Raw genomic sequence first — 24063 nt, 5'->3', positions numbered from 1 at the left:
TTGTGCACAAATTCTCCTGCAACCCTAAACCACAATTTGTGTACCACATTAAACATGGATAATCCTAAACTAGATATGCTCTTAATCTAGCCTCTGAAACTCATATCTTTAAATGCTGTTAAATGTCAGATTAGAAGCACCCCAGGAAAGAACAATTCACTTTCAAAAGTATTTGGGAAATCTGGGTAACAGGCCACTAGTTTCTCCCAACTCCCCTCCCTCCCGCCACCCTCATTTGGCCTTTCCTCTCAACCAAATGTGATCTGCAATCCCACATGCATACAAACTCTAATGAATTTTCAGGACGTGATTTTCTAAAATATAAAATGCACTTGGAATTATATAGACTCAAACATTCAACCATTAATGTTAATGTTTAAAAATAACCATACTTTAAACATTAAGGTTTCTTTTACCTTTCTGACTCTTTTTTTTCTTTGACTTGTGTTTGTGTGGTGAAGACAATCTTGTCTTCTTAGATTCTAGCACTGTGGAACTTTGTTCTGCCCTTGCTCTCTTTTTCGTTGGTTTGACTTCCCTTCTCCTTCATAAAAAGAAATCTATATTAAAGGTTCTATCAACGTGTTTGTCCAGCTACAGAAATATATAGGAAAAAAGACGGATTTTTTAAATAAACTTGATATTTTGAAATTGATCAAGTTGAACAATAGCATGAATGCTTTTTGTATAAAAAAGAATTATTTCCTATATGCACTAGCAAAAGAAAGATTTGGACCAACCCAGCTGCCTCCAAAAAGGGCCACATTTTAACTGAAATGTGCAGAGTTTAACCTGAATTGAAGCTTAACCCCAGAACTGTATAATGCTAGTGCTCAGCCCTTGAATCAGGAAAGAAGAATTAGAAAATGCCACTAAACATGTACACAGTTGCCCCAATCCAATTAAGGGTTGTATGCATACACAAACAGACTTCTGTATGTGGATATCCCTAGCTGGATAGCCAAACAGGTTCTTCATGGTTCCCCTTACCAATCCAATAGCTGGAACTGCATGCACACATTTATTTTTGAAAAGCTGAAATCAGCCATTTGGGAGAGGAAGATAATTTGAGTCTGTACCCAATAACTAACTGGCAAGATTTCAGCTAAAAAAAAAAAAAGCACACATAGCCATCACTTCTTCCCATCCTATCTGATGGACAAGCAACAATGTATTTCTCTTTCCTCAGCAATGACTAACCACATAGCTGGGGTAAAGAGGCAGAGATTTCACGCAAGAAGACATCACTTAGGTTTTTACAAATTCTCCAAGCACACTGCCACATTTAAAAATGCTGGGTGGTGATACCAAGTTTTAAAAATTGACATGTTAGTATTTTTTATGCGTTGTATGATTTGTTAGATCAGTGACACCACAACAATAAGTAAAAGTACGAAGCATGTGCTGGCAAATGCCTGAACAAGGTGACCTCTACATCTGTGGACAGCAGGGATGCACACACACAAGCCCCAATCCCAACATCCCCAGATGCATCGCCCTGCCAAATTCACAGACACATATACAATTACTGTACTTTCAAGCGATCATTACCTGTGATGAAAGTTTAATCTGTAAGAACATTCTGGACAGAGCCCTTAAAGAAATAAAAAATAATTAAATGTAAAATTATCTTATTTCAGTAAAGGTTTGACAACAATTATCTCCATAAATGTGGCTTTCAATTTTTCTAGAACTGCCATATCTAACATTTCACGTATATGCATGCTAACCAAAACTGTCAGTATTAGTTCCAGCTTTCAAAAAATAAATTGGAAACATAGTATTGGAAAACACTTGGGCTGCAATCCTACACCCAGGGTCCTGGGAGTAAGCCTCACTGAACTCAGTGCAACTTACGTTTGAGAAGATATGTACTGGACTGCACTGTTGTCCTACCAAAGAAATCTTTTTAAAAACATGGCCACATTTCAATGTATCACTAAGCCATGGTTTAGCACTAGGTGGCTGAGCCTAAGCAAAGTATCAGGCTCCCTCGCTGCTTCCTCACCTCCTCCAGTGCAGCCAGAAGGAAGTTTTCAGCAGAGTAAACAATCCACATTCTACAGAAATCAATTAACTGATTTTAAATGGACCTAGACTGCACTCCCCTTTTGTGAACCTTGTATTTAAATTTTCATTTCACTAGTATGCCCACTATACTTTTTTACAATGAGTGAACATTAACATTAAAAATCTAACCAGTAAGATCGATCCATTTATAATTACTCCAGTACCAAAGCTTTACTGTAAGAAGGACTCACTTAATTTAACAAGTGCATTTTTCTTTTCACCATGCTCAACATAACCAAAATTCACCTCCCAACTCTTCAAGCCTTCTTTTTCATCACAGTGCTTACTTCCACAGGAAAACTGACCTGGAAAGCAGTGAAACAGAAAAGAGCACTAAATTTCATAAGTATCACGTCATAATTTACTGGCAATGAAATCTGTTGTTAAGGATACTACTACTATGTTTGTTTAACATCATGCAGTATTTGTAATGAAGAAAAAACATTTAGATTAAGTTAGTTCAAATCAGGTCTAATCTCTGGCATTTTGGGTATGTAAGGGAGGAAAAAGAAAGAAATGTATTATACTCAGTTAATGATCAAACAAGTGCAATTAGGCTATTTTCTAGATTCTACATACTTATTTGATTAGGAAAAAGTGATGGTCCTGGGGTGCCATACACATGTAATTTTATGATCCAAAATCTAAAATACTTGAAGTCTGATTAAGTTCAAAACAAGGAGCAATATACCAGACTAATCTTATCTCATTTTTTGATCGAGTAACCTCCCTTGCAGACTGTGAGAATGATATGGACATAATATATCTCTACTTCAGCAAAGCTTCTGACAAAGTGCCACATTACATTACGATTAGCAAGCTAGCTAAATGTGGGCTGGATGGAACAACTATGAGGTGGATCCACAGTTGGCTACAGGAATGTACTCAAAGAGTGCTTATCAATGGTTCCATCTCACACTGGGGGGAAGTAATAAGTGGGGTACTGCAGGGCTTGGGCCCGGGCCCAGTGCTCTTCAAAATTTTTATTAATGACTTGGATGAAGAGGTGCAGGGGATGTTTATCAAATTTGCAGATGATGCAAAATTGGGAGGGATAGCTAACACCTTGGAAGACAGAAACAAAATTCAAAGGGATCTTGATAGGCTGGAGCATTGGGCTGAAAACAACAGAATGGAATTTAATAGGGATAAGTGCAAAGTTCTACACCTAGGAAAAAGAAACCAAATGCACAATTGTAAGATACGAGAAGGATCTAGGGATTGTTGTTGATCACAAGTTGAATATGAGCCAACAGTGTGATGTGAATGCAAAAACGGCAAATGCTATTTTAGGCTGCATTAACAGAAGTATAGTTTCCAAATCGCATGAAGTACTGGTTCCCCTCTATTCAGCACTGGTTAGGTCTCATCTTGAGTACTGCATCCAGTTCCTGACACCACACTTTAAGAAGGATGTAGACAAACTGGAACAGGTTCAAAGGAGGGCAACGAGGATGATCAGGGGACTGGAAACAAAGCCCTATAAGGAAAGACTGAAAGAACTGGGCATGTTTAGCCTTGCGAAGAGGGGAGATATGATAGTATTGTTCAAGTACTTGAAAGGTTGCCGCACAGAGGAGGGCAGGATCTCTTCTCAATCGTCCCAGGACATGTAATAATGAGCTCAAGTTACAGGAAGCCAGATTCCGATTGAACATCAAGAAAAACTTCCTGACTGTTAAAGCGATATGACAATGAAGTCAATTAGGTAAGGAGGTGGTGGACTCTCCAACACTGGAGGCCTTCAAGAGGCAACTGGACAGCCACCTGTCGGGTATACTTCAATTCCTGCACTGAGCAGAGGATTTGACTCAATGACCTTATAGGCCCCTTCCAACTCTATGATTCTATACTGATAACATTCCATCGGAGTGCAAACCACCACACCCATGTTGATGACTGAAGGAGGTTAGAAAGACAGCAGAGAGGAACTCTGCCATGGGGGCTGTGCCGTGACAGAGGCCCTCACTGGGTAGGTAGCAAGCTTCCACCGGTAGAAAGCCCCAAACTGGGACATTTGAGGACTGGGTCTGCGGATCCCCCCAGAGGGTTCAACACTTAAGTCACTCAGCTATGCCAGCCTGCAGTTGGCATAGTAAAAAAATAAAAACAAAAATGCCCTCCCACCATCTGCTCTGGTTGGCATAAGCCACCAGGGCTCCAGATGTGGTAGTGGAACTTCCGTTCTGTTCTCCACTGGTCCCATTTAGGACTGCCCTGTCTCTTATTAGTAGGACAGATATTGGCACTTATGTCCCTGATCCAGATTACTCCTTGATGCATTTAAAATTATTTGTGAATTCTCCCCTCACATTGAACATCAGCCCCATCTTATGCCACATTTTAACCTATTGAAACTTCCCTGAGGAGTTTTCCAACAGCAGATTGATTGTCGTGTTGAGGAAAGGAACTGCACTGCTGTTCAAGACAAACAAATTAAAAGTCCTGCTGGTCAGGCATGCAGTTCCCTGTACTGTAGTCTACATAAACACATCATTTTTTACCGAACTTCACTTCAGTAACAAAATGAGCACAACAGGTGGCAGCTTTGTTTAAGAGTGTCCTGCTAAATGAAATCCTAATATCATATTTGTCATTTATACTGTTGTGTTTTAATCCTGTACGTAGTACAAGTGATGTGCAGCCTCTTGGAGAAGGAAATGTCCGTATGCCTAACTAGTGGTCATGATCTATATTAATAGACTCAACTCCAGAACTGTTTTTGAAAGATTAACCTGAGAATGTTCTACCTAAGTTGCTAACCAATGGATTGACAATATCCTCAGATACTTCAGTTCTGCAGGGTAAAAACCAACTGTAATGCTAAAGCTTGAACCAAAGAACACGGAATGCTGCTGGTCATTTATTTCAAATTCATTGAGACATACAATAAACCCTGGTAAAAAGAAAAATCTGTAAAACAAAGTCCCTTGGTTTGAATATTTATATAAAAAAAACAGGAAAGAAGTAGATGGGTTTTTTTTAAAAGAAATACCAGTATTATGTATGTTATTTTAATTGCACCTATAGCAATCCCACACCAGTATCAAAACTCATACTGGTTGTAACGGGTTGGAATTGTAGCCTGTGCATCAAGTCATGAACATGAAGCCCACAAAGGAAGTAAACTAAGCCTTATTAGTAAGTTGATATTTAGAAACAAAAGAACTGTTAATCAAGTGGGGGGGTGGAAGCAGGAAATCAAAATTTATTCAATTATTTTCAAAAATGTTAAGCATAGTGATCCTATATAGCTTGAGCTGTTGTTCAAAACAGCCCTTGGAGAAATTCAGTTTATGTCACATCAGTTTACAGATCACTTTATTTAGTGGTGGGGAGGAATTTCTCCTGGATCAGATTGGTAAGTGAACCTGCAAGTTTTAGCCTTCACCTGTAGTGTGTCACTTGATTCACTTGCTGGGGTCATCGCACTCTATCTTCTTTGCTAGTGGCTTGGTGCAATCATTCTATTCTTGGCTGTTATAATTAGTGTCAAAGTAACTACAATGAAAATCTGTGTTATGAAACTCAACCTGGTTATGTAAAGAAAATGTAACTTGCTTTAATAAATGACAGCTAAGAGGCTAAACAGAGCCAGTGTTGTGTAGTGGCTAAGGTGTTGGACTACAACCTGGGAGACCAGGGTTCGAATCCCCACACAGCCATGAAGCTCATTGGGTGACCTTGGGCCAGTCACTGCCTCTCAGCCTCCGAGGAAGGCAATGGTAAAACCCCTCTGAATACCGCTTACCATGAAAACTCTATTCATAGGGTTGCCCATAAGTCGAAATCGACTTGAAGGCAGTCCATTTCCATTTTTCAAGAGGCTAAACCAGCAATATTTCAAGAAAAAATATTTAAAATTAAATTAATATCACTATTTTCATTATCCTATTATTTTTCTTACATACTGGAAATAACAGGCTTTAACCAGGTATAATTGTGTATGTATGTTTCCATAGCTAACTAGCTAGACTAGGGACTGGTTGCCCTTCTACTGCCATACTGAGATGTATCCAAAATTAATATCTGATTTGACAATACTAATAAAAATATACAAAAGGTGAGTTCCAAAAGTAAGTTCAGCAAAACATATCACACAACTGCATATAGAAAACCTTACAATACTGTTGAAGGTTGCGCCCCTTAGCGGTGAACTATATTATTGATATGTGACTGACAACTGAAGACAGCAGCTGTCTTTGCAAAGCCAAGCTTGCAGTTTTTAAAATAATAATTAAAATAAATTAAAATAATCACATAATACATACTTGTAGCCTATGGCACTGTTAGAACAGAATAAGCTTTGTCATATGCTATCCGTAGCATAGCTGGGGAAGTTGTACACTGTCTATCGGAACTTGATCAGATATATTTATTTCTACAAACCATAACGTATAAAATATCTATGGCTCCTACTGGTGGAAAGAGGAGGGAAGATGCAATTTTCACCAATCTCCCCTCATCCTGCAGCCCCCTGGGTCACCACCCACATATCTCTATAAGCAGATCAATCTCCAGAGCAGTTGTGGGAGCACAGAAAGCTGCAGGAGGAAAAGGAAATTGGTGAAAACCACCTCCTCTGCCAGCCAGAGCCTGTATCTATAGTTCTGTTCTGTCATTTAGTCATGGCATCCTGCACTGTAAAACTTCCTCTCCTCCAGGAGGGAACACAGGAGGACGAGTATGACTATGGGATAATGAAAGCAATATATCTCCTTGGAAAACAGGCATTCCTCTATATCCCTTTGGACTTGGTTTACCATGCACTAAGGGACTGGCCAGAGAGTGCTTCCTTTCTTAAATGTGCTCCAGCCCAACATATCCCTTTGCGACTAGATAGCCTGGCAACACAAAAGCAAAGGGGGCAGGCTCTCCCTACCTAGTAAGCAGAAGGTGGGTCTTGGTTCTCCAGGCCCATCGCCATTCCTCCCTTACCCACCAGGAGTGGTAGCTTGAATGTTGGGCTGCAGAGTAATGAGCAGTCACCTACCTTGACAGCCATTTCACAAAGTCTGAAGCAGTATCCATGTTATTTTACTGACATGCATGATTCAAGATTGAGTGGACTACTGAAGAGGAACAACAGGACATGCCACATATACTTTACAAAGAGAAATGTAGGTATCAGCAGTCTTCTTGCTCAGCCGTCTTTACTACCTATGGTTGCATTAGCCAATGCTTCTTGAAACAAACATTCTAAATAAATTGAGGCTTGTGGTTTCTCAGCCATTCTCCCCTTAGATCAATAAACATTTTAAATATGTTAGCGGCTATTATAGAAGCAAATAATATTATTTCTTCTGTGTGTATCCTGGAAAAAAATATTTGTGACGACAACATAATAAACAAATAATAACAAACATAATAACCAAATTAGAAAGAACAAATTCAAGACATTCATACACCTAGGAGAATCCCCTTCCAGCTGCAGCCTCCTCCACGCTACATCCCGTATTCTTACAAGAGGTTTCTCAACCCTAGAAGAACAAATCTGAGGGGGGTGAAATGGGCTGCAGCAGGCAATGGAGATAAGAAAGCCCCATTCTATGAACAGAACTCAGCTCACAGAAGTTAGAATCCAAGCCATAAGATGCAAAAAATGGGGGGGGGGGTTAACTTGCCTTTTCCTGATACAACCTCTTTCTCGTGTCTCCATCTAAATCCAAACTGTTAGGAAAAATAAAAGACAATAAATATTTCGTACTTACACATTCAGCAAAAACTCAGTTCCAGGTACATGGAGGCACTTGAGGCACCTCTTATGCCTCAGTTATTATAATGTTATTTTACTGGTCCATTATCAGTGAATTATGATGTGCCATTGAGCTATGTTGTTCAACAGACAATGTATTTCATAGAAGCTGGTAACTGCTAGCAGACGGGAAACAGGAACAATTAAGATATGGAAAGATAAGATACACACTATCCTGGAACTGCTCCTGAGGTCACTCAAAAGGCTGCTCTTCTTCCACTTTGTAAGTTCAAATTGTTTACTTCCAAGTTTCCATACTTCCTATGTACTATTTTAATTTTCTCCTGAAGGGATACATGACACACATGGGAACTCTCACAGCAAGCTTCAGGTTAACCTTATAATTATTTGTTCAAGAGACTCTGTCGGCCCATAAACTTGACCCAAACACAAGGCAAACCCAACTTTTTCAGAATGCCTTACCGCAGAGGTCAACAACTGTTTCGTGAAGAGGCAGTGAGCCAGGTACAAGCTTCAGGGCTGCCAATGAAATGCCCAGCTAGATGCATGACACTACTTGGGAGGAGGGGAAGCCTGTGAAGATGCCTGACTAGAACAGGGCCTGGATGAAAGCCAGGAAGGGGTAGAGCCTCCAGCTCGAATACAAACTCTAAGCTCCTTTGCATGGCCAGCCTGCTACTATATTTGTACCTGCAAGCCTCTCCAGAAGCAGACAAATATAAAGGATTGATGAATTGTCAGTGCAGGTGGGGAAGAAAGAAGTAGAAAAAACACTCCCGGGGTCAACAATTTCTTCTCCCTATTGTCCCCTCCCACAATACTCCACTTTAAAAGCCCTGTATAATAAATAAGCCTCCTCTGTGTACCTTCATTCAAAGACATTTTCTTTCCCAAACCCCGCTGTGAAAAGGAAGAAAGACCACAAAGAACATTGTACAGTAAAGTTGGCAGTGCCAGTTTGCTGACCTAGATCCAACATACTGGCCATCTAGCTATATTTCCTTTTATCATCAGGTACACTGGAACCATCACACAATGATTTCCAGAAATAATCAAATGCCAAGGAATATTTAAACCACTGTAACTCAGAAGAGTGTTATGTTTACTTTTGTCTGTGCCAAAGACCTGTTAAGCCCTGGGTCCCCTTCAAGTTCCAAGCAGAAAAAAGGTGTTGCCCAAAGCCACATGTCACTCTCCTGCTCTGATTCATCAGTGAACTTGGTGAATTCCATGGCAGAATTCACTGCATTTTAATTTCACAACGCCACTGCAGAATATTAGTAATTTCAGAAAAGACAGGCAACCACATGGTATCATAGTTTTATTTTACAGGACCAATTTACATGGGATGTTGGCCCCATATGATTGCCTCAGAAGAACATACAGACCCCCTGCAAGACTCACAGTCAGCCTAGCCTCACATGAAGTTGCCATTTGTGTGAAGTAACAACTCAATTTGGGCTGGTTTCCATGATGATGCAACAGCACTCTCCCTGCTTGTGATTCCCAGCATCTGGTATTCAAAGGCTTACAGTGGAGGTAGAACACAGCTATCGTGGTTAGTAACAGACTATCCTCCATGAATTTTTCTAATCCTCTTTTAAAGCCATCCAAATTGGCAGCTACCATGACCTTTTGAGAGAGTGAATTCACAGTAACTATGCATTGTATGAAGAAGTACTTTCTTTTCTCTGCCCTAAATCTTCCAACATTCAACTTCATAGGCTGCCCACAATTTCTAGTATTATAAGCAGTATATAAGTATTATAAGCAGCCACAATTGCTTCCTTGAGAGCCCACGTGCTTGTGTGTTTATGCTAGGCCACAGTTTGGCTTAGCATGACATACAATCAAGCAGGACATCAATTTTGTCAAATAAATCAAAATAAACCAGGCCATTCTCTCTAGTCTAGAGCATCCATTATTGGCCAGAGATTTAGGGATACTGGCCATGTTTTTACCAATGGCACACATGGTCTTAAAGGGAGATTAAATTTAGTTGGCTGAACATATACGACCCCCAAGTTATAAGAGTTATACAAGTTATAATGTTCACCGCCCAGAGAGCTGTTGCTAGTCGGGCGGTATATAAGCTTAATTAAATAAATAAATAAATAAAGATTTGTCAAGTGTGTACCTTTTTCTCTTTGTATTTACTCAGATCTGCTATACAATACTCTTTGAATAATTTATCATAGTATTTCTTGCTAAGCCTCTTCTCCCTGAAAGAAGGAGACACAAGTCAGGGCAAAAGATGGGAGTTTTATTCTAATTAAGATACTTGAAAGGCAGGAATACTCGCAATATTGTTTTATAAATTTACTGGCTGCCACAGAAAATTAGGGAAAAAGCATGATCCAATGGCCTTTTCTTTAAATACATTAACATCCTACGCATGTTCACACGGAAGTCCCACTGTGTTCAGTGGAATTAGTGAATACGGAGATATGAGGAACCACTGAACCACCAGATGTTGTTGGACTCCATTTCCCATCAGCCCTGGCCAGCATGGCCAATGGTCAGGGATGGTCAATGGTCAGGCAGGAGAGCTATAGTCCAGCAACATCTAGAGGGCTACAAGTTCTCCATCCTTGGTGCATCGGATTATAGATTACTAAAATACATTAGAAGAGGCCTTGTTTTGTAGATTTTTTTAAAAAAACACACACATACTAGCTGACTTTTAACTGGCAATTCACAACATTCATTTTTTTTCTGTCATGAGTGAAATTGGCCACAGTGGTCTAGTATTAAACATCCTAAGTGTATCAAGCCATTTTATATCAAAACAATACATATGGATTAAAATGTTAGCGAAAGAGAGAAATAAATGAGATAGATCACAGCCTAAGTTACCAGTTCATGTCAACTTCATCTTCTTCTCTCCACAGGAATCTGTGGTTTTCCCTTACAATGTCAAGGTCAGTCTTGTCATTTCCGCTGAAAAAAAAAGGATGTTTATGCCTAGTTATCAAATGGAATTTTTAAAAAACAGAAAATTATCAACTCTCTTCATTTGTTGCATTTCATTTCAGAAGTTCTAATACATATTATTATTATTTTATTTACCTTATATCTCATTTTTCCAGAAGAATCTGTGACTGAAGTGGCACACAATGCATAAAAATACATAACAAAACCACACTACTTGTCCCTGCCCTTATGCAGAAGTTGGGAGGGTGGAACACTTTGCACTTAAGATTGGGAGGAAACAGAGGCAGGAAAGACATCAGTCACCACAAGTCATGCTCCTGAGTCAACGGGGAAGCAGCTTTGGCTGATTATAAAACTTAGTTTGGAAAAACTTGCCATCTGCCCATCCTGCCACTCTCCAGTTGAGGACTCGCTAGTGTCTTCAGGACTGAATTAGAATCCTAGTCTTCATCTCACATTGTTGTGATGGGATCTTTCACCACTTACTCTGTACTGTTAAGTCAGTAAGTTGTTCATAAACTATTTAGAGTTAGGGGCGAGCATTGAGGTGGCCAAGTTTGCTGATGATACTAAATTGTTCAGGGTTGTTAGAACAAAAAGGGATTGCGAAGAGCCCCCAAAGGACCTCTCCAAACTGAGTGAATGGGCAGTAAAATGGCAAATGAGATTCAATGTAAACAAGTTAAATTTATGCACATTGGAGCAAAAGAATCTTAATTTCACATATACACTCATGGGGTCTGAACTGGCGGTGAGTGACCAGGAACGAGACCTTGGGGTCATAGTGGATAGTTCAATGAAGATTTTGACCCAGTGTGTGGCAGCTGCAAAAAAGGCAAATCCCATGCTAGGGATCATTAGGAAAGGTATTGAAAATAAAACTGCCGATATCAGAATGCCGTTGTATAAATCTATAGTGCAGCCACATTTGGAATACTGTGTACAGTTCTGGTCACCTCACCTCAAAAAGGATATTGTAGAGTTGGAAAAGGTTCAGAAAAGGGCAATCAGAATGATCAAGGGGATGGAGTGATTCCCCTATGAGGAGCCCTATGAGGCTGTTTAGTTTAGAGAAAGGGTGAGTCAGAAGCAACATGACAGAAGTGTATAAAATTATGGCATGGCAGGGAAAAGGTGGATAGAGGGAAGTCTTTTTCCCCTCTCTCATAACACTTGTGGACATTCAATGAAGCTGAATGTTGGAAAACTGAGGACAGATAAAAGTAAGCACTTCTTCATGCAGCACATAGTGAAACTCGGAAATTTGCTCCCACAAGAGGCAGTGACGGACACCAACTTGGATGGTTTTAAAAGAAGATTAGACAAATTCATGGAGCATAAGGCTCTCAGTAAGTACTAGCCACAATGGCTGTGCTCTGTCACCATAGTGAGAAGCAGTATGCTTCTGAAAACCAGTTGCTGGAAGCCGCAGGAGGGGAGGGTGCTCTTGCACTCAGGTCCTGCTTGCGGGCTTCCCAGGGGCATCTGGTTGGCCACTGTAAGAACAGGATGCTGGTCAAGATGGGCCACTAGCCTGATCCAGCAGGCTCTCCTTAAGTTATATTTTTAAGGATATTGGTAAGTCCTCTGAGGTATCAATTAGGAGGCCCAGGAATAAAACCTTTTTAGGGTGTAACTGGCTCAGACAGAGAAAGCTAAATGACTAAGGGAGAGATGATTTGGGCTGGCGTCCCCAAACTTGTAACGGTATAAGTAACAATGAGTTGCTGGGTGTGGTTACAGCCACTTCATATGAGCTCAGAGCTAGGATGAAGCTCACCATGCTTCTTAAGATCCTGGCCAGTGTACGTTTTGCAAATATATGGGCCACAATCCAAAGAGCTCCTTTAAGCATATACACAGGATTGTATGCATTCAGTGGCGTTCTAACTGAAGAGCCTCCTCCCCAGATGCATGCTTATGCTTTAATATCACCTACCATCCTTTTATAATAAATCTAAAAAACATAGCAAATATATTATCTATTCCTCCATGCCTTTTGAATCATACATCACAAGATTAAGCTTCCCAATTCAATTGCCACCTATTTTTTCATACTTTTCTAGGCTCAGTTCCAAATAGTACAAATCAATCAATCAATCAGCTACTCAAAACTGCCGAGGTTTGCATTGCAAAGAATGCATTGTTAAAGGAATTAATATTTTGGACACCAATGTACACTCTTTCTATGTATAACCTTCCTACAAAGAGCATAATCTCCATATAGGGAAGCAGTGTGTTTCATTTCATTTGGAGTGCTACACAAGTGTTCTCTTTGTAGCATGTAAGTACATACAACATAAGATGAATACAAGTAAATTGTAACATAAGCAACACTCCCGAATTCTCCAGAAGTTAATTCTGCACAGCCCAGTTCTATTTACTCAAATGTATGCTTTACTGACTTCAATTTGAGTTGCTTTCTATTATTTATGCATAAGATTGCAGTCTTAGTAGCTTTCAAAAGCAGAAAGACTTCTGTAATTATTCTGTACTCACCCTGAACGCTGGAAGTCTTCTTTTTTACCACCGTAGTATAAAATATAGTCATTCACCATTTTCTTATGTCTCGCATACTGACAAAACTAAGGAATTTACTTATAGTGTTTCTTGCCAATCTTTGCTTAACAGATGCAAACAATCAAACAAATTCTATGATACAGCGAACTGTGAGAGGCAGATTCTGAAGCCTGTGCTTACACGAAGTGAGGCTGAGAGACCTGGGGATCCCTGGCAGTGCTCATAAGTCTTACTTTCAAAATCTGCTTTAAAATCTGTTTTCTGAACTGGGTGTGGGATTGATGGGCAATCATGGTGCCAAATGATGGAGAATGGACCACTGGTCTCACCTGAAGGGTGATTTTCATAGGAGCAATGCCATCATGCTGGATTATAGCTCGTCCTATCGTCCGTAGGCAAGAATGTTTCTGAAGTCAAGACTAGGGCGTCAGGCCCCTCCCACTCTCCAGTTCATTCGCAGCGAGTCTAAAGAGATGTATCTAAACATGCAGGAAAAAAGACCAACGGGCCTACCAGCAAGAATATAACATAATAGTAACATTCATAATAAATGACTCTAACATAGCGAAAACAGTAATAGAAGTCTTGACTTCACCAGTAGATTAAGATGTAAAATAAAATAATATAATATAACATAATATAATAATGTAACTGTAATATATAAACCATCCCAAAACATCTCTAGGTATCCTCCAACTGGGAGGGTCATGATGGCATTGCTCCTATGAAAATCACCCTTCAGGTGAGACCAATGGTCCATTTTCCATAGGAGGAATGCCATCATGCTGGATGTACCAAAGCAGCCCATAACAGGGAGGGACCACCCACATGCTAATCGTCATTAAGAACTTGTTGCAACACTCGTCTGCCAAAGGAGGCATCGGCAGAGGCATAACGATTTATTTTATAATGCCTTATAAACGAGTGTGGAGTAGACCAAACAGCAGCTCTACAAATATCAGCAACAGGAGCACTGGTAGCAAAAGCAGCCGAAGTGGCTGCTGACCTAGTGGAATGAGCTGTTATACTAGGAGGAACTGGAAGCTTAAGGGACTCATAAACTAAGGTAATACATGCACGCAACCAGCGGGATAAAGTGGAATTGGCTACTTTTTGCCCCATAGACCTTGGATGAAAGGATACAAACAAAGGCTCAGTCTGTCGTATATCCTGGGTCCTGGACAGGTAGGTCTTGAGAGCCCTCCGAACATCCAACGAATGCCACGCTTTCTCGAGATGATGGGTAGGATTCGGACAAAATGAAGGAAGAACAATGTCCTGGTTGCAATGGAAAACTGAATTGACCTTGTGGCGGAAGTAAGGATCAGTTTTCAGCACAACAGAATCCTTGTGAAAGACACAGAGGTGGCGAGCAGAAGACAATGCGCCCAGTTCCGAGACTCTTCTCACCGATGTAATCGCAATCAGGAACAGAACCTTGAAAGACAACAGACGTAAAGGCACAGTCCTGAGTGGCTCAAACGGAGGACATTGTAAGGCCTGCAGAACCTTTGACAAACTCCATGATGGAAAACGGTGAGCTACAGCCGGTGAGTGTAGAGCAGTGCCTCTGAGGAAGCGTTTGATAAACGGGTGTGAGGCAATAGGGGCGTCAGTGGCAGATACTGAAAGAATGGACAACAGAGTGGACGCGTGTCGACACAATGTGTTGGGTCTAAGTCCCAACATGAGGCCCCTATGAAGATATTGCAGCACTTGTTGTACTGTAGCCTTGGAAGGATCGATGTGCTGGGACTGACACCACCTGGAGAACACTACCCAAGTATGTTGGTATATACGAGTGGTGGATGGTCTTCTCGAGGCCAAAATAATGTCTATAACAGCATCTGACAGGCCAGCCGATCTCGCCACTTGGGGTCCTGATGCCATACTGGACCTTGTGATAAGAGATCTGGCCTGACTGGGAGTGGCCAGGGATCCGTCGCCGACATTGCAAGGAGATCCGAGAACCACGGTCGACGGGGCCAAAATGGTGCTATCAGAACCAGCTGTGCCCTCTCGCGACGTGCCTTCTGCAAGGTTTTGGCTAATAGGGGTATTGGAGGGCAGGCGGAAATGTGGACGGCCCCACAGGTAGTGTAGAAGAGTAAGCCCCAGGTTGGATGACCGTTGGCTGCTCAGGAAAGCCCGGAAGGTCCTCCTCGTCAGAGGAGGCAGCAGGGGCCTGAAAAAGGGTAGTTAGCTGTGCAGGGGTTGACCCCTGAGGAGCCGGAACAGAGACATAGCGAGGCCGCTTGGCAGTGCCGTAGCTGGAAAGGTGCTTTGTTTTGGCAACCGCTTTCGCATGCTTATGTTTGACCGCCTGAGGTGGTTAAGGCTTGGTCGCCTGGGTTGTCTCTGTATGATGTTTTGGCATGGGCGCCTGGGTTGTCTCTGGCTGTTCTGCCATCATATAGATATTAGGGTAGCTGTACACGGCACACGACTAGGGCAGAATGCACAGACCCGAAGAAGCTCAGTACACGGCACACGACTGGGGCAGAATGCACTGGCAGATGGCTAAGTACACTGCCACGATGGGGCAGAATGTACAGAGTTAACAGTTGAGACAGCTCTTATGTGGGGTAAAAGTCAAGCCGCTTGTATAGTATTCACAGCCTTGTATGTATCAACAGTCTTGTACACTGCCACGTAGGGGCAGAATGCACAGTTCAGGCGGCTTGGTGGAGAATCAACAGCCTGTATACGTTTATGATAGTGCAGTTGATAACGTTGCAGAAGCCAGCAACAGTATTGGAGTCAATAGATCGTACTGTGAGGGCTGATTAAGAGGCTTGGCTCGGCCAACTAGGGCCCCGGCAATAGAAAGCCCCCCCCCTTGGCACTGTAACTGACTAGACAGTAACAAACGAGAAGGAAGAGGCAAACAAAATGGCGTCCGCAAAAAGGGCGGGAAAACTAGCCAGCCATGGTCCTGTAAAACATGGAGCGTGAGCGTTAGATGACGATGAGTCAGCTCCCTAGACCTTGCCCGTATTAGAAGATCATCCAGATAGGGATAGATATGGACCCCTTGAAGCCTGAGGTAAGCCACTAGGGTAAGTAGCACTTTGGTAAATACTCTCGGGGCAGACGAGAGTCCGAACGGCATTGCTCGGTATTGGAAGTGCTGGGAGCCAAAGGCAAAACGAAGAAATTTTCTGTGGTCTATGCAAATAGGGACACGGAGATACGCTTCCTTTAGATCGATAGAGGCAAGGAAGTCACCTTCTTGCAGGCTGTCTGTAATGGAGTGGAGGGATTCCATTTTGAACCTGCGATACTTTACGAAACGGTTAATGAACTTGAGGTTCAAAACCGCCCTCCATGAGAGATCGCGTTTAGGCACAGCAAATAGGAGGGAATACACCCCTTCCGACCTCTCTGCAGTGGGGACTGGCTCTATCGCCTCTATGTCCAAAAGGTGATGTATCGCAGTCTGCATGATGCAGTGCCTGTCTAGTGCCCTGGGACAAGGGGAGGGGTAAAACTTGTTTGGCAGTATTGCCCAAAACTCAATTGCATATCCATAACAAAAAAGGGCTCTGATCCATGGGACCTGAGTCAGGGGTAGCCAATGTTCGGCAAATAGGAGCAATCTGCCCCCAACTGGTATTGCATTAGTATTGTCTGCGTTGGCGAGACCCTCCCCTGTATGAGGACGTTGAGTAGCCTCTGCGGCCCTGGTACTGACCTCTACTGAGGAAACGTCTATTCCAGCCTCCTCTGGTTGGGCGGAAATTAGATGCTGAGAAATCGCTGCCTCGTCCCCAGGGCTGCGTTCCCCGAAAGGGCTGAGACGTGCGATATGAAGCGAAACGTCTAAAGGGTCTGTGCTTGACTTTTTGACGGTGGCCAAGACAGGCTTTCGAGTGTCCTTAGGGTCGACAAGCACTGCCCTTAATGCCTCTTCCCCGAAAAGTAATGAGCCTGCATAAGGTGCTCGTGAAAGATTAACTCTGGGAGTAGAGTCAGCCTGCCAGTGATGAAGCCGGAGGGTCCGTCTGGCAACGACCTGAGCCGCCAGGGCGCGTGCTGCTAGTTGATTCGCGTCCAAGGTGGCGTCGGCCACAAAGGCAGCTGTTTTACGCAATTTTAGTAGCGATCTGCGCAGGGAGGCAGGATCTGGATTGTGGTCCTCGATGAGGTCGTCTAACCACATCATCGCTGCCCTGGTGAAAATAGAGGCTGACGTGGATGCACGCATAGAAAAGGCAATGGCCTCATGGGTCTTGCGTAAAGCAAAGTCCAGTCTGCGTTCAGTGGCATCCTTTAGATGAGAGTCCCCTTCCCGTGGCAAGAGGGACCTGGAAACTAAACTGGAAATAGGCTTGTCGATGCCAGGGACAGCCAGTCTGGTAGAAAAGTCCGGAGCCAAAGGATAAAGCCTGTCCGCAATGATATTAAATCGGTGTGCCTGTAGAGGGTGGGACCATTCGTCCTTGGCCAGTTTAGCGATGGGGTCTGGCACAGGGAGAAAGTTTTCTGCTGGCGTAGGGGATTTCAGGACCCTGGCCCCTTTTAAAGCGGGAGCGGAAGCTACAGTTGGAGTAGACTGAAGACCAAGGGTGTTCAGAACTCTGCGCACCAGGGGCTGGTAATCGGAAGCACCGAAGAGGCGATAGGAGGTATCCTGCTCGGGTTCCGAATAGTCACTCCACTCGTCTCCTTGGTCTTGCAGCGCGAATGCGGACTCCCCATCAAAGGAGACGTCATCAACGAACCTGCCCCTGGCAACGTCAAACGGGTCTGGAGAACGTGATGGGTTTGTCTCGCTGTGTACAAGTTGCACCCCGCTGCGTTGATGGATAGCGGGAACTTGTGAAGATGATTGACTCTGAGCAAAAAAGGACAGCATGCCCTGAAGTTGTGTAATGAATTTGTTGGACAGCTGTAGTCCCAGAGATGTAGATGGTTGCTCTTGGATAGGCGGGACTGCGGACGGCCCCACAGGTAGTGAAGAAGAGCAAGCTCCAGATTGGCTGACCGTTGGTTGTACAGGGAATCCAGGGAAGTCCTCATCAGAGGAAGCAGCATGAGAATGAAAGAGAGTAGTTAACTGTGCATGGTTTGACTCCCCTGGGACTAGAACAGAGACATAGCAGGGCCGCTTGATTGTGCAGTGGCTAAGATGTTTGGTTTTGGCAACCGCTTTTGAGTGCTTATGTTTGACCGCCTTAGGGGGTTTAGGCTTGGTCATCTGGTTTGTCACTGGCTGTTGTTTTGGCTTGGTTGCCTGGATTGTCTCTGGCTGTTCTGCCATCATATAGATATTAAGGGTAGCAGTGCACGGCACACGACTGGGGCAGAATGCACAGACCCGGGCAGGTGCAGTACACGGCACACGACTGGGGCAGAATGTACTGGCAGATGGCAAAGTACACTGCCACGATGGGGCAGAATGTACACTATGAACAGTCTTAGAACAGGCGCAGTACACGGCACACAACTGGGGCAGAATGCACTGGCTGATGTACACTGTCACGATGGGGCAGAATGTACACTTGGCGTAAAAGGTAATATTGCACAGGATTGCACAGTATCAAAAGCTTTGGAGGATATATAGCCAAATAGCTTTGTATGTAGTCAACAGTCTGACACACTATCAGTTGACCTGGTGTACAGTCAGTGAAGTATCAGCAGTGTTGCAGCAAAAAGAGTCTTTATACTGGTGCAGATAAGCGCAGTAACTCAATAGTTGCCAGGGTCAGTCGCAGAGATTGGGTTAGTGAAGTACTTCCTATCTGCAGCACATACACAGGGAGCTGATTACACACAGGGAGCTTGACAAAAAGCTGGGTCCCGCTAACCCCAGCCCGTGAGAGAGAAAAACCCTCCCCTTTGCAATGCTAATGGGCTCTCAGAGAGAACAGGAAAAAACTGCCATTAAAATGGCGCCCGTAGAAAAAGCGGGAAAATCGAACAAGAATGACGTTTATTTTGCCCAGCAACAACTGTTAAAAAACATAATGAGCAATGGCGGGCAGAAAAGAATGGCATCTGAAATTTTAACTGTAAAATTAGAGAGAGCCGCCACGGTAGAATACGGCCGCGGGACTGAACAACTTAATCGCGGCTGCTGGAAATATGCTAGAAAAAACTCCGTAAAGGAGGCAGTACAGCCTGTGAACTCCCATACCCGAAGAAAAATCGACCAACAGGCAAAGCGCAGCCGCGGGCTGAGAGGGCTGTCTAGGGCAGAAACAAAGCGCCGCGGACGAGGAGCAAGGCAGCCCAAGCAAGAGGAGCCATCAAAAGGGGAAGGCAAAGAGCCACAGACACAGGCTCCAGACGGGGAACTAAAGCGCCGCCCGTAAAAATCAAAGACGAAGGGAGCCACAGCCTCAGGCTCCCGATCGTCAGGGCACAAAGGGAAAAAACGGCAAAAAAGGGCTGGAGAAAATCAAAGACGAAAGAAGCCGCAACCGCAGGCTCCCAATCGTCAGGGCACAAAGGGAGGATCGGTAGAGAAAAAGGGGGTCGGAGGCTGCAGCCGCAGCTCCTGGCCAAGCCGCGTCCGCCACTGAGGCGAGAGACCGCAGCCACGGTCTCTGTTGCTGGGGATAAAACACACACACCCAGCAAGGAGGAGAAATTAACAAGGAAATTGACACACAAACAGTGGTAAAGGACAGGACAGAGGGAAGGAACGAGATGGCAAACGCACACAAAACTCCACCCTCTATCACACCAAACGAAAGACTTATCTAGCTATAGATCTTGCACGGACGAAGGCAAGAATGAACTGGAGAGTGGGAGGGGCCTGACGCCCTAGTCTTGACTTCAGAAACATTCTTGCCTTTGAACGATAGGACGAGCTATAATCCAGCATGATGGCATTCCTCCTATGGAAAAGGTTGGAATCTCAAGCCTGCTTTCAGTCACTAAGTTATGCATTTGTATAGTGTTAGGTATAGTGTAGCCCAGAGTACAAAAGAGGGAAGGAGCGGGAGATGTAAGCAAGGTGTAAGAATTTTTTTTAAAAAAATCATCTGTGAATATATATGTCACTCTGTATGAGTGAAAGGTAACAACTTTCTGATATTAGGTATCAAACCACATTTTAGAAATCACAGTTAACAGGATTTTACTTGCAAATACTATTAATCTTTTCCATATTCAAACTGGCCATTGCCAGTTTCCTAGTGAATGTCATGGGTACATCAGTGCCGTTTGTCTTATGAAAACTTCACAGGCACATAAAACTTATAGATAATTCATGTCCATTTTAAAAGCAGTACCAAATCTACCTATTCTCCCCCTACCCTCCAAAATAAGAACAAAGATAACCCAAAATCTATCATTCCTGTGTTGAGACAACTCTGCCTTATGAAACATAACTTTAAACATTCTTTAAAACACAGACATCAAGTAATAATAAAACCATATGAGAAATCACGTTATTCTGAAAACACCTCCTTGGAAGATGACATCACAATAAAATTGTAATTGTGAAAAATGATGAAATGACACTTAGAATAGTTTCAAAAATCTCTCCTGGCAGTTTCAATTTCAAAAACTATGTATTTATATTAATATGCCACATGTGCTTATAAACTTCTTAGTTATAATTAGGTATTTTCTAATGTTAACTCTATGCTGGCCTTACGGTATCGCTTTGTAGAGGCCAGTGTTTTCATTGCAAGAACAGAAGAAAAAGGTTTTCCCCCTCCTTTAAGTGTCCCTTTAAGTACCCAAGAATGTGGGACCATAGGGATGAGGGTGTGAAAGGGGCCTTGACAGAATCCCATAGGTCTAGATGGACATGACAGAAGTGGAAGTAGGCCCAGAATGCAAAAAGTGGTTGGAGATGAGAGAAAACTGACAACCATAGCCCATTATGATAATTAGCACTGTGGTCACGGTATGTATTTTTTTAATGAACTTCAAAAGGAGAAGTATAAAAATAGTGAACAAGGAAACTACTCAAAATATGCCAGTTCCCAAGGGAATGGCTCATAAACCTTTTGACAAAGGCTTCTTCTTTTTAACCTTTTTAACCAAGGACAACTTGATAAATAAAGTAATTGCAGAGGGACAGAATATTCAGTTATTTTAGAATTACTCCAGAATTAGCTACATAAAAGACGCTGCAGTTTAAAACTTCTAGAAATGTTGCTTCTTTGTCAATAAATCAATGGGCTTTCAGCCAGGCTATCACAGTATTATAAATCATTTATTAAGCTACTAACTTACACAGCACTTATACAAATATAGAAAGAGAACTCTGCTCCTAGGAACTAGGACTAAATAATACAAGGCAAGACAGAGACAGTTTAACTTTGTACACTGTTATTGACAGAGACCAAACATACATGAAGTTCAAATGAGGACACTCCATTCCACGTAAATAGAGAAAGCAATCCACCCATCAGCTGGACTGATGAAAGACAGGAAATATGGAGGGGGGAGATAAGAAGCTGTTGAATATGCTTACCAAGCAAAAGACACAACCTATTTAACCATTAGCATCGTATTTCACTGAAAAAAAATATAGAACTATTACAGATGACAGTGGAATCATTTTGAACTTTATAGGTTTTGCTTTCGAAGAGGTTTCTATAAATACAACACAAGGATTCTGCAAATTTATCACAGGAATCAGATACAAACTGTAAATTTGTAAACAGCCAGCAACAAGAAGGTGACTCTTTAATGTAACAACACATTCCCCTGGGTGCATTAAGATGTATAAAGAGATTCCAGAGAGCCAAATCTCAGGCTGTTTCAAGCTAATTCCTTTTTTTTTCAAGGGAATAGCAATTAGAAATAAATGCTGAAAATAATTATATTAATATTTTTGCTCATACCTGACGGGCTTGGTCTCCTGATTCCTTTCGCTTTCAGTTATTAATTGTATTTTATTAATGTGATTTTTAAAAAATTGTGTACTGTCTTGTGTACTGGAAGCCACCTTGGGGGCCTTGTTAACAGGTGAAGTAGATTTTTAAATAATTAAATAAAACAATTTTAAACAAGGGTAACTTAAATTCTAAATGCTAATTATTGGTGATGTTTTTTCTGTTTACTCACAATTCTTTCAAACTTTCCAGAACCAATACTGTACCCAAAAACCTGCTACAGCCACCATCCAAGTGTCTGTATTTCAGACAGTTTTTTTGTCATGTGTAATGCCATTTCTTACTTTCCAAAACAGACAAATGCCATTTTAACACTGTTAAAAAGAGGCATCACATGGAAACTTAAGCCTGAATCCTATACACACATACCTAGAAGTTGTCCCACTGAGCTCAGTGGGACTTATGTCTGAGTAAACATGTACAAGTTTTCTCTGTAATGGTGCAAGAGTTTGGTGTAAGTCCATGTATCTGCATACCTTGGAGACACGCCAATAGAGAACCCCTAGCAAAGGTGTATCTCCAGAGATCTTATGGTGCCAGTTCTCAAAATGCTCAGGAGGATAAACCAGAGTTTATCATTAGATGGCAATGCAAAGAAATTCTACTTCTTGGCATACTGTGGGCATTAAATAAACATGTGATTCTCTACTTTGCATGTGAAAAGTTCTTCCTAGGATTTCAAATCACTGCTGTTAAGCCAAAACACCATATTATTATGAAGAATAATCTGATTATCTGAGACTGCCACATGTTCAACGTCATGCTAATTAGTCTTTGGAAAAAGCTGTTCTCCCTTTTCCGGTAAAAAGAGAACAAACATTTATTCTGCAAGTTAAACTGCTATTAGGCCCAGCAATGCAATCTAAGCCTTATTTATTGTTTATTAGATTTCTATCCTGCTTTCCCACCAAATAACACCCAATGCAGCTTTGGGTTTCCTGTGTTGCATAGCTGGATTCTAGTCAATAAAACAGTTTTAAGTCTTAAATTATATTACTGACTAGAATCCAGCTTCCAATTCACACCTCTTTTCAACACATTTTTGTTTTCTTAAAGATAACAAAAATAGAGGCAGGAGAGAGGTGTGAGACCAAAGTTGCCTAATACTGCACCCTTCTCCTGATCTAGTGAGGAAGGGTCAATAGTGGTTGGCAAGGCTGCACGGTGTTGCTCTCCTGCCTCCCCAATGCCAAGAGGGAAATGGGGAAAGGTGAGACAGAGGAGAGCTTGGCGCGGGCATAGTGTCAGATTGGGTCTGCCGCGGTGCCTCCACTGAGCTCCCCTCCATCTTGCCCCTCCGTCTCTCAGTAACCAGCAGTGACGCTCAGTGTTAGGACGACAGGTGAGCAACATGGCCCCACCGACCACTAGTCATGCCACCCCACCTGTTGCTGTAGCTGCACCTGCTGAGTTCTCCTGGTAGCAAAAAAAAAGGGTCTTGCTATGAGGAGCTCTGATCAATCTGCCTCATCCCTAGCTCCCTCCAACAGCCTTTGGTCACCTTCCTGGAGAACAAAAGCAGCAACATCCCTGTTATTAAAGAGCTTGATCCCATTCACTGACTCACAGAAGCACTCTGCCTCTTGGGCCATCGTATAGCCAGTGCTGCTCTGATTTGACCAAAAAGAGCAGTGGATGGGCCAGCTGTGTCAGGCCAAGTTGGTGTTTCTCTTGGGAGCTCACACTCTGAGAAAAATGGTCCCAGCAAGTGGTAGCAGGACCTGGCTGGCAGGAGGTAGCAATCAGTTCAATTCCATCCTGTTCCACGGCAGTGCCTATATATAGATTTCCAAATTAATGGCTGCTACTTAACTTTTTCAAGGAAAATTCCTTTCTCAGATCAAGAGAATGAAATCCCACTCACTATTCCTACAGAGGTAACCTTCCAAACAAAGGTCTCTTTCATCAAGGTTTTCAAAATTAAAAGAAATGGAAAAGCTTTGTTTTTTAATCAACACAAAT

General features: G+C 42.5%; 2 protein-coding genes across 3 annotated transcripts in view; both read right to left on the bottom strand.

The window, feature by feature from the left end:
- The window catches only part of LOC133388927 (protein FRA10AC1), a 33759-nt gene that overhangs the window by 3713 nt on the left and 5983 nt on the right, over positions 1–24063 (bottom strand). For both annotated transcript variants that reach the window (XM_061635512.1, XM_061635513.1), the window contains 7 exons: positions 13220–13296; positions 10643–10726; positions 9924–10008; positions 7695–7740; positions 2262–2375; positions 1552–1594; positions 417–544 (listed from right to left, as the gene is read on the bottom strand). In XM_061635512.1, coding sequence (XP_061491496.1) covers positions 417–544; positions 1552–1594; positions 2262–2375; positions 7695–7740; positions 9924–10008; positions 10643–10726; positions 13220–13296 — 577 coding nt within the window. The remainder of the gene's footprint in view (positions 1–416; positions 545–1551; positions 1595–2261; positions 2376–7694; positions 7741–9923; positions 10009–10642; positions 10727–13219; positions 13297–24063) is intronic.
- LOC133388926 (uncharacterized) lies at positions 15951–24056 on the bottom strand. Its single transcript, XM_061635510.1, has 2 exons — positions 22051–24056; positions 15951–18718 (listed from the first exon to the last, which is right to left on the bottom strand). The coding sequence occupies exon 2, from the start codon at positions 18504–18506 to the stop codon at positions 15951–15953; it is 2556 nt and encodes an 851-aa protein (XP_061491494.1). The 5' UTR covers positions 18507–18718; positions 22051–24056.

Source organism: Rhineura floridana, chromosome 7 (assembly GCF_030035675.1).
Source record: "Rhineura floridana isolate rRhiFlo1 chromosome 7, rRhiFlo1.hap2, whole genome shotgun sequence".
NCBI lineage: Eukaryota > Metazoa > Chordata > Lepidosauria > Squamata > Rhineuridae > Rhineura > Rhineura floridana.
The sequence above is the reverse complement of the archived record's forward strand: the minus strand, read 5'-3'. Positions and strand labels throughout refer to the sequence as shown.